General features: G+C 40.9%; 1 protein-coding gene across 1 annotated transcript; it reads left to right on the top strand.

Annotated features, from left to right (window-relative positions):
• The first annotated feature begins 334 nt into the window (after nucleotides 1-334).
• On the top strand, nucleotides 335-10,297 carry LOC110002752 (transcription factor 12-like). Its single transcript, XM_065957122.1, has 13 exons — nucleotides 335-520; nucleotides 2,818-2,917; nucleotides 3,587-3,729; nucleotides 3,840-3,963; nucleotides 4,059-4,129; nucleotides 4,479-4,575; nucleotides 4,695-4,768; nucleotides 5,472-5,648; nucleotides 6,333-6,450; nucleotides 6,560-6,713; nucleotides 7,898-8,127; nucleotides 8,997-9,174; nucleotides 9,303-10,297. Exons 1-12 carry the CDS (start codon nucleotides 452-454, stop codon nucleotides 9,137-9,139), a joined length of 1,500 nt encoding a protein of 499 aa, XP_065813194.1. The 5' UTR covers nucleotides 335-451; the 3' UTR covers nucleotides 9,140-9,174; nucleotides 9,303-10,297.
• The last annotated feature ends 724 nt before the right edge of the window (nucleotides 10,298-11,021 follow it).

Here is an 11,021-nt window from a genome sequence, read left to right as displayed (position 1 = left end):
TCTATTACACAAACTAGTTTTTTTCTTTTTCTTTGGTGTGGTCAAGGTGTTTTGAATGAGTGGGCGGGGGATTCCCTCACTATTATCAATTTGAGTTGTTTGAAACATGGCATTTTGCACAAATAATTTCCTTAATATCCAATTCAAATAAGCACTTAAAATAGTCCCTTTAGGTCAATTCCCTTTTATAACTGTAAAAAGCTGCTTATAAAATACTAAACATGGCTTCATGTACAGCAATAGCACTAACTCCTGGCCACCCCTCCCTGCTTCCCGGAATGGTCCGGCCCTTATTTGCATAAGTTGTCTGCGGGTAGCTGCATGACCAGCAGGGGTAGGTTAGAGGAAGGAGGGCATGTGGACTACACATACTCATGAGTAAAGACACGGAGAGACGAGCTTTGTGAACTGCACTGTGAGCCTGGAATCTCGCACTGAAGCGGACACAGTTATGTATTGTACTCAGCCTGCCTCTGGCACAGGAAACAACTCATTGATGTATTGCTACAACATGAAACCAGTGAGTACATTTCTTATTATGTTTGTATAAGATACAGATGAGGATGCATGACAGTGTCTGTGGGTTTTTATGGGTGATGCTGTTGCACTTTTTAAATGTCCTGTTTGTGTTGACTCATGAATGAAACACCAGTTTCCAGCTGTTTCTGTTTATTCTAGCTGAACAGTGTGTTCCTCAGCTGACATTATTCAAACTTTTTTCCTGACTTAGAAACACATGCACATGTGCAATCTGTATAGAAGTTCAGATACTTTTAATTTAGCATGGCTTACTCTTTTTTTTTTTTTTTTTTTTTTTTAAACCTTGTTGTGAAACATTTTCGAATTATATTAGGTGCCGCTTTTGTTATGATAAGATTCTTTTATCTGGATGGTTTGCATGTTTGGGAGATGTGATTTAGACTTTACATAGTTTTTCCTCACTTCCATTTGGAGTACATGTGTTTATTCTGCTTAGTTGTTTCAACTTGATTTAATGCACAAAACAAGTGTTCTATGGACTACTATAGGGTAAACATGTCTGTGACCACTCATTATTTACTTTGTCTCTTTTTTTTTGTGTCAGCTAAGAATTTTATTTTTCATAAAATAGACAAAGATAACTTCTAATCATCCAACTTACATCAACACAGAAAGCATGTAAAAATTCACTTCGATACCTCACTCAGTTATTATTAGTGAGCGAAGTATTATTATTATGTTGACAAACTTGTGTTAAAAATGCACCAGTGAGACTCCCGCTTCCTGTTAGATGAACTACATGCAGTCAAGCCTGGCAGCAGAAAAACATCTTGACATGAAGCAGATTGCTGCTATTTCTATTTGATTTAACCCCGCTATGTTCGGAGCAGTCCCTCCACCACTGCAGCCATTATCAAAGGCAGCTTTGATCTCTGTGAGACTAACCATATCCAGACATCGTGGATCACAGAGGCAGAAAATTGGTTGCATGTGGCTGGAGTTGGCCATGGTGGAGCACAGCATAGGGCTTGAATAGCAAGTTGATATTTCACTCATCTAGCATGATAATGTTGTGTGCATCTACAAAGGGGGGGAAAAAAGTGATGCTTTTGGCTCTTTTTTCTGCAAGTTTATACCAGTTTTTCTTTTTAGAATACTGGCTACAGATACAGAGAGGGACAGTAAAGCAAACCTGTTTTATCAAGCAAATATTAAGGTTTTATTGTGGCTAAATTCCCTCTTAATTGTGTGTTTTATTTGTTGAAAAAAAGTCCCTTATCATTTGTAATGCCATGATTGATGGTCCCTAAATCAATGCTATGCTAAAAGAGGATGCCATGGTGACGGCCCCCTCTCCAGCAGGGGCCAGAGAGGGCGTGCTGGGGCGGGGGGTGTGACCATTATTAACGGGTCGCCTGCTATGCTGATGGTAAGGAGGACAATTGGCTTTATCCTCCGCCATATGCTGCCCATGGCGGCTCAGACGGGCCCAGTGTTGGTGGGGGCTCCTCTGTTTGGCCTAGCCCACAATCACCATGGGACTCATGCCAGGCAGGGTCATGGCTGCGTGTGTGTATGTGTGTTTAAGTGCGTGTGAGAGCCTGTGAGTGTGCTTGCGCGAGCATACTCAAGAGAGTCTTTAATAGCCTGCTTTACAGAACTTGTCGTCCGGGTAACTGACACCCCATTGATGCTGCGCAGGAGGTTTATTTTCATTTCCTGGGGCACATCAAAGCAATCGAGGGAGGTGCAGGTGCAGCCCAGACCTCTTGGTGTGTCTGAGTGAGGGAACATGTGTTGGTGTGTTTACTGTGCATATGTGCATGTGTTTCTTGCCCCATGCTTTATAATTAAAAGAGAAAAAAAAATAATTGCCAAAGGTATTGTAGTTTAATGTGAGAGATCTGTTTTTTATTTACTGTTTTTTTTTTTATGGTGAGACTCAGCCCTCTGTTATCTGAGGACAAGTAGTAGAAAAAGGCCGGAAATTTAATTTTATTCTTGAGGGAATTGTGTCCCAGTCTTCTGAAGCCAGCCGAACCCGATCATGATTAGGGCAGGGATTTCTCATGGTGAATGGTTCCTAAATCCGGATGAGGAGGTGCATGGATCTGCAGCTTATGGATTATCGCAATAGCTCTAAGTGTGCATCAGCTCTCTGCTTTGTTTTCGTAATACTGTTGCTTCAGCTTCCACGCACACGTTTGTTCTTGTAAGGATTGGTTAGAGTGAAACATCCACAGTAAAAAAAAACAACAAAAAAAACATGGCTTGTGTTGATAATGTTTTAGTTCAAAGTTGATTCCTAAAATGCCTTAAACAAGCTGTTCTCCTCAGGTTTATGGGCAGTCTCCCACTAATGACGACATCAACCAGAACACCTCTTTACACCCGTCCTCCAAGGCCCCCAGCAATGTGTTTGCCAGCACCTTCTTCGGTGAGCTCAAACAGTCCAAAACAAGCCATCCATCCCATGATCCATTGCATTTCCTGTGATGTTTGTCTCTGGTTCATTCCAACCTTTAGTCTCTTTAGTATGGTTGACCCTGACAAGAAAAACTGCAAGTTTATAAGGAATACCAAAACAGCCATAAAGTTTAAGTTTAGTCAACCAAACTTACTCTATTAGCACATCGTGAACCTGCTTTCCTGCTTAGATCTCTAGGCAACAATAAAATGTTCTCAACCTTCATTTAGTGTATGTTTTATGGACAGTGTTGCATTTATTCATAGAAAATTAAATTGGAAACTATGGCACCCTAATCCTAATCAAGCTAAGCTTTTTACACAGAAGTACCAAATGTATTAAACAAGTCTGAGAGTCTGCAGCATAGCTAGCAGCAAGTCATGGCTGTATTTTAATGCATAGCTCTGAGAGAAAAAAAAATGCATTTGAATAGTAGAAAAGCATGAATATTAGAATTAGGATTACCTAGACACAACTTTTTAATTTTCACTAATTCAATCCATATTTGATAAGCCAATAAAGTACAGCATTTAAAAAAAAAAAAAAATCCATATGGGGTCACTGTAGTGCAGGATGACTTGTTTAGCTGCTTGAGATGCTGTTCCAGTGCTGGCTATAACATTTCCTTATCTATTTTAGAGGGTACGAGCAATTCACCCGACATCTGGAATGCTGTAAACGGGCTGAACCAGCAGGGCTATGAAGGTGCACTGGGAGTAGCCACAACCCACCAAACACAGGCGGGGAGCTACAGCAGCCTGCCTCCATCACACAGTCACCTGGTGAGATTTACCTCCAGGACCTTGGATGTTGACAGCACAGCATTTTCTTAACCCCCCCCCCCCCCCCAGGGGAATAAATGTGTGCAATGTGTTTTTCCCTTTTGGTTCAGGACTACTCTCCACATGCAGTGATGGCGGCTGACATGAACAGGGGACTCCCACCAATGTCCACTTTTCACCGCAACAACGCAGCACCGCGCACTCCGTCAGTCAACACCTCGGAGAATTCCACAGGTGAGCAATGGAGAAAATAATCTTTTATACTTTATTCAGCTCAGCTTTGTCTGCTCTTTGTTGGAATATTGATTTTCATTTTTTATTTGTTGCAGTCTCAGGGAATCAAGGAAATGTGTCATTAGGGTCACAGACGGGCGATACCTTGGGCAAAGCTCTGGCCTCTGTAAGTATGCAGCACCTTAATCCCATAAGACTGGCTCATCTATACCCTGTAATGTCTAAGCAGTCAGTCAGAGCATAAAACAAAAGCCTGTTCATTCCTGCCATGAAGAGAGTACAGCATATTAACAAAATGCTACTCCTGTGCTGCTGGACTTTTTATTGGCTGCAGAAAAGTAAAATGAACGGAATTGATGAGTTAAGTCCAGGTTATGAGCCCGCTCCAAAGGCAGTGGCAGCAGCTGTAAAACATAACGCAGAAATGTCAAAGTGTGCTTTTAAAATGATCCATGCCCTGCTCACACTCCTCCCCCCCCTTTTTCCTGTTTTTTTTCCCCCCCGTCTGTTGCCAGATTTATTCCCCTGATCACACCAGCAGCAGCTTCCCCTCCAGTTCATCCACACCAGTGAGGTCCCCGTCCCCGCTGCAGAATGCAGCAGAGCCTGCAGGTAAACATGAAGACATCCACGCTGCCTTAGATGTGGAGTGGAGTCAACACGTTTTGTTTGAAACTTTTTATTTGTATTTTACAACCCTTAACAGAGTTAATTTTGTCTCTTCTTCTCAGGTACAAACATGTGGCCCCGGAGTTCAGCTCAGGCACCAGTCTCACCACACTATGAGTCTTCACTTATTTCTCTGGTAAATGCTTGATTTGATATGACATGCCTGAAGTTTAAATGTATTATATATGATCAATACAATCACAAGTGGTGGATTGATAATTGAATACATGTTGGCATTGCAGAAAATATAAAAAAAAATATATATATATATATATATATATATATATATACATACATACATACATACAAAGAAGTTCATTTTTTAAATGTATACTCTGAAAGTAAATAAAATGATCCTCCTTATGCTTTTGTTTTAATCCTAAAAGCCTAGTCAGGGACACGGATTGCAAATTAGAAACCTGTATGCATGACATCTACTTTGTATTTTACATGTGAAGCAATTGTCATTGCATTAGATAAACGTGGAAAAAAACTAAATGGCTGGAGTTTTACATGATTTATGTGACTGTCTGGCAGCAATTTTCTCCACCAACATAGATTCTCCTTTAAGTTTATGAGACGAGGTTGAGGGGATTGTTTGAGGTGGGCAAACTACATCCATACCAGATATCACTATTTCCTTCACACTGGCCCTTTAGCAAAATAGCATTTTATTTCACAACATTTTTAAGTAGTCCTTCAATGTTTCTTTAGAGTGTAGATCATATGTTAAAAAACTAAAACATTTTTAAATCATACTATATATTTAATTTCTGAAAAAATGAATATGCCACATTATTGAAGACATTCTAACTTTTTTTTTCTCTTGGTGTTCGCAGTCTCAGGTGGAGGACAGACTGGACAGACTGGATGATGTGATCCACATCTTGAGGAACCATGCCGTGGGCCCCACAGCCGGCCTGCTCACCGACATCCAGGGCCTGCTGAACCAAAACCACCAGAGCCATCCCGGATCAGCCAGCACTCTGCAACTCAACTGTCACACTCCAACCATGGTTAAGATCCATTACTTTGAAGTATTTAAGGAAGGACATGGATGGCATGTATGGAAATTCTATGCTGTGTGTGCATGTGTGGACAGTATGGGTCTGTGTTTTGGTATTCAGTTTCTGGAAATTTAATGCCGGCTATGTCTGCATGTTTTCCTGATGTAAAGGTTGTTGTCCTTGAAATAGGAAACAGCACAATGGGAGAGAGCAGTGACGCGTCGTCCTTGTATGGAGAGCGTAGCGTATGTGCGGACTCTAATTCCACTATGGGGTGATGAGGACGCCTGCATCGTACTCTCCCATTCCTGCATGTTTCCCTTTCAGCACACCAGGGGATTTTGGCCCAGCTGGAGTGGAAGTATATGCAGGGGAAACGAGGTTTAATCCTTTGGGGGGAGGGGTGTATTAAATTCTCTCACTTTTTCAAATGATGTGTCAGTCAGAAGTGACTCTTTCCTGAAGAGAATTAGTGATATGTTTAGGGAGTAGTAGTTTTAAGGGGAGGATTAAGATTGTTTTGAGATTAAATTAATGCTGTAGAGCGAGAGACGCCGGAAAAGCAGCGGCAGATGTTGGGTTGGTGACTTATCTGTCAAGAGTGGTATACTGTGTACGACTGAGCCAGACTCGTTGTTGTATGTGCACGTGAATATTGCCCTCATCTCATCCCATTCTTTTTGTGTCATAAAGGTTGAAGCTGTCAATATGAACAACAACCACTCAGCCTTCCAGAGCCGCACACTAAATGGCCACCCGTACCCACCCAGACAGAGGCCCACGCTGCAGCAAATGCAGGGTGGAGGCAGAGGCGAGTCTTTCCTCTTATATATGCCATGCTGGATTTATTTGTTCCACTCACTCTATCTGCAATGTCCAAAGCTTTTAACTGTAATGACTAAATGCGCCATTTCCCACAGGAGGTCTGGGAATTCAGAGTAATCTGGAGCTGAAGATGGAGAGCGGGGAGAGAGAAGAGATGATGCACACCGGCCACAGTCACAGCTCTGACAGTCAGAGATCAGATGAGGAAGGCGACCTCAAAACACATGGAGAAAACAGCACGAGTGACAGGTAAACAGCCCCCCTAACATGCTTTCGTCAGAGTGGAAAAATCTACAATTCATTCAGCAGACGCTTTTATCCAAGGCATGTGTTTTGTCCATTCAAGGCTACAGTAGATCAAATGTTTGTGGTGGTGTTCATGAAGAAATTGAAAAAAAGGATGAACAATCAGATACATTTTCTGAAGTACACCAGATTTTAAAATAAAAGCCCCTTTGTTCTAAGTCGAGTCTGGGAGCCCTCTCCATTTGGTTTCATCAATTTGAAATACAGTGAGGCCCTCTGCTGTGAAGGGCAGCTGTGTCCAGTGGAGCCTTTTCAGCTCTGCCTCGTATTTCTTCTTCGTGTAGCATTTAGTAGCTGTAATTTAAATGAAGAAAAAAGAGGAGCTGACAGGACACGAAGCACTTTTAAAAGACATCAATGAAACAAGATATATTTTGGCAGGGGATAACAAAAATTAACACATTGGTTGCAGAAAAATAACTGACGACTGGTTGCAGTCCTCAGTAGCCACAAAGACTAAAACATAGGCTTTGTTCTTGCACTGTCTTTGGTTAGCTTATAGGATAGAGGAGAAAAAAAACTTTCTAAGCTCCCAGATGTCAGTGTAATTTTACATCTAGAACATCTCACAGATTAAATAAAGTTTAAGTCTCGCTGTCTGAGGAATCCAAGGTCACTTCAGGACACATCTCGTTTTGACATCAGCTCCGATGCCTGAGTGCATGTCGTCTCCTTTTCATTGAGATCTGGGATAAAGTCGAGGGATATCGATGTTGACATGTGAATGAACCTCCAGTTATTGTTTTTAGACTGAGCTTTTTTTAAGATTTAATGTGAAAGAACCAGTGGTTTGACAAGAAAACAAATCTGCAAGACCATCTTATGTTCATTTTCTGAGAAAGGACCAAAGTGAAGAGCTTGTGGATTCATCATTAATGAACGACACCTGTTCACATGAGCTTATTGTCAATGTAGCCACTGTGTAAGCTCTTTAAACAGCACAAATGAGGGATCAGATAACCAGGGAGACACTCAGTGACCAGCAGAGGGCAGTAAAATCCACATTATCACTCAACACAGTCCTGTTATGTGTGACGAACAGTCGTGCTTAATGAAACGACTTTCTGAATGATAAAACTGTCATTTAAAACAGAGATTAAAAGTGTTTTTCCTTGTTGTTCTTTCAGTATCCATGAGGACGAGGACCTGAGTCCTGAGCAGAAAGCTGAACGTGAGCGTGACAGACGGATGGCCAACAACGCCCGTGAACGCCTGCGTGTGCGGGACATCAACGAGGCGTTTAAGGAGCTGGGTCACATGTGTCAGCTGCACCTGAAGAGCGAGAAGCCACAGACCAAGCTGCTGGTGCTGCACCAGGCCGTGGCCGTGATCCTCAGCCTGGAACAACAAGTCAGAGGTCAGTGAGCGCTGCTTCTGCAGGCCGGGCTGGGGGTCCAAAACTCAGGGAGAGACGTCAAAATGGAGACTCTTTGTCAAGTCAAATCAGTAAAGGAGAGAGGGGAGAGGAGGCTGAAACCAAAACATAAGGGGTGGGAGTGGTGTATTTATGATCCATAAATACTTTCTGTTTTTTGCTTTTATTGTTATTATTATTAAATGGGTATTATTTTATTCTTGTATTTGTGTTGTTTCACAACCATTGGGGCACAGACTCTCCTTTTTCCACTTTTAAAAGATATTGAGCTATTTTGTAATTTATTTGGAGACATGTGTGTCTAATTTGAGCTGTTTACTCTTTGGTGCCAAGCAGATAGAGCACAGCAGGTTTTCAGAGCCTTCTTTTACCCAAAACAGCTGTCTGTTCTAGAAAAACAACTTGAGAAAATGAATTAAAACACTGAATTGCTAGCTGAACGAAAAAAACATCACTTAAAAGATGCTTGAACGCTCCACAAACATGAAAGGGACCGTAGAGCTGAGTGAAACGCTTTCTTTAGGTCAGATAAATTATATTCTTTGATTCATTATTAACATAAAAACATTGATGGTGGCAACTTTAAAGCGCTACAATCAGAATTTGAATATTCCTGACTGATGCATCCTCTTGTAAATGTATTAAAAAGAAAATGTAGTTGACAGCAGTGTATTTCATTTGTCTTAATGATTGCTAAACAGTTCTATTAATAATAACTACGTCACATTGAGTAGCTTAACAAGAAGGAGAATTTGTCTTGTTTACCAGAGCAGGGTAGTACATTTTCCAACACACAGGGGATTGAAATGAACAATTTCAGTGTGCTACCCATTGTTTGTTTCATCCTACAGAGAGGAACCTGAACCCAAAGGCGGCGTGTCTGCGCAGGAGGGAGGAAGAGAAGGCGTCTGCGGTCATTACGGATCCACAGTCCATGCACCTCGCTTTCCACCCCAGTCTGTCAGACCCTGTAAACCCCATGGGCCACCTCTGAGCACGTAGTCATGACTACATCAAATCCAGCATCAAGTATGCAACAACAACTAATATTAATCCATTTTATTCAAACAAGATTGAACTAATTTAAATGCATTAATAATCCACATTTCACATGTCATTTGATGTTTCCTCTAACCTCCTTTCTCTTTGTTGTCCAGATGTTGAGTGAAGAGCATCCAGCTGTTTTAGACGTTCAGCGTTTCTTCTGATTTCTGACCAGAGCGGAGAAGTCGAGGTCTATTCGTGATGCAGTTGAACAATCATCTTCTCACTTCCCCAACGGACTTTAACTTGTGCCTAAACTTTACTTGTATAACAGACAAATGCATTGTAAGCTGCAGGTGTTTTTTGTACATATTTTGTATATTTATTGATTATCAGTGTCTTTCAATATATCTGAAAGGATGAAACCCAGTAGTGACAAAATGTCATCTGCAGTTTGAGGTTTTTTTGGCAGAGCCAGATCGGTTTTTGACTGACTTTTACCGTTCATCTCGACTTTTAACAAGTATGCTTGTTGTTTCTCCGAGCCCAGAGCACTGACATTCCCACATTTTGTGTTCAGACAAAGGATTTCATTGGTCCCGTGGTTTGTGTGTGTGTGTGAGAGTGTTGGAGGAGTTTCACCATTCTGTGAATGAACAGATCTCCGAGAATGTTCTTAAACAAGCAGGCGTCGGCTTTTATTTGTATATTTGTTACAAATCTGTGTTCTAGCGCTGTTAACAAGGTCACACTTCATGGATCGCTGGTGGACAGAGTCTCTTGTCCTCTCAGTGTGATTATTGCTCTTCAAGTGTAGTCGAAGCTCTTTGCATGTTTGAGTTTTCAATAGAACATCAAATGTTTTTACTAAGTTATGTAATTTATCTTTTATACAAATATTGTGTATTTGGTAATGTCTCTATTTACTTTTGTCGCTCTGATTTTACAAATGAAAACCCTCTTTGTGCAGTTTAACTAGACATTAACACATTTCATGCTCTGAGCAATACAGTGTTACAGAATAATGGATGTCTTGTTTTATTATCACAATACTTAATAACAATCAAAAATACTCCTATCATAACATGTACAGTATGTGTACAGTTTGAAGTAGCCTACAGGCATGTGTCAAAATAATAATGTAGCAATAAATGTCATTTTTCAAATAGTTTGAGTCTGTGTCTTCTGTTTTATATTTTATTGGAGTGAAGCGTGCATGCATACACTTAAAGTGCTACAGTTTGGCACTGTGTTAGAATAAGTACTCAAAACCTTTACTGCCGTAGAAGTGCAAATCCAACAAATATCCAAATACTGGAGCTTTATTAAAATGACTTGTGACTGACACTCTCAACAATACTAAATAATTAAAGTTGCCCTACTTTGGCCTTGAGGTCCTGACCATATCACAACTTGACAGGTTATGGAGACCTTTCTTGCTTGTGTTTCTCCTTGTTTTCTCATTTCTTATCAGCTCCCTAACCATCCATGCTCTAATGAACACATTCCCATTAAAAAAAGAGGCTAATAATACATGACTCGTGGTCTATTTACAACAGGGCTTGCATTTAGGAGAAAAAAAGAAAAGAAAACTCAAATGTAGCAGTTATTTTCCTTCATGGGCAGAGACTTAACATAAAACACATGCAAACATTCCGTTGTGGCGTCCTCAAATTACAAATATGTCCCACAAACCTATCAGGCTTTATAATCAGAAAATCCCAGTGTGATTTACGATTCTATTCTTCGAACCAGTTTGACTTTCATATTGTGGATATTAAATCATTTTTAAGTGTTAAGGCGTAGGCCTATGTTTTAAACATCGGACACGATGCAGGCAGTGAACGCCTCTCTCAGAGGCCAGTGTGATCATCGTGTCCGGGTGGAGGCAG

The sequence above is a fragment of the Labrus bergylta genome, chromosome 7 (assembly GCF_963930695.1).
Source record: "Labrus bergylta chromosome 7, fLabBer1.1, whole genome shotgun sequence".
Taxonomy (NCBI): domain Eukaryota; kingdom Metazoa; phylum Chordata; class Actinopteri; order Labriformes; family Labridae; genus Labrus; species Labrus bergylta.
The sequence above is the reverse complement of the archived record's forward strand: the minus strand, read 5'-3'. Positions and strand labels throughout refer to the sequence as shown.

Bases quoted from the DNA above. Each gene is read 5' to 3' on its own strand.
- LOC110002752 (XM_065957122.1), top strand. From the start codon at position 452: ATGTATTGTACTCAGCCTGCCTCTGGCACAGGAAACAACTCATTGATG. The intron at 521-2,817 runs GTGAGTACATTT...TGTTCTCCTCAG, and splicing joins ATTGCTACAACATGAAACCA to GTTTATGGGCAGTCTCCCAC. The intron at 6,451-6,559 runs GCGAGTCTTTCC...CATTTCCCACAG, and splicing joins AATGCAGGGTGGAGGCAGAG to GAGGTCTGGGAATTCAGAGT.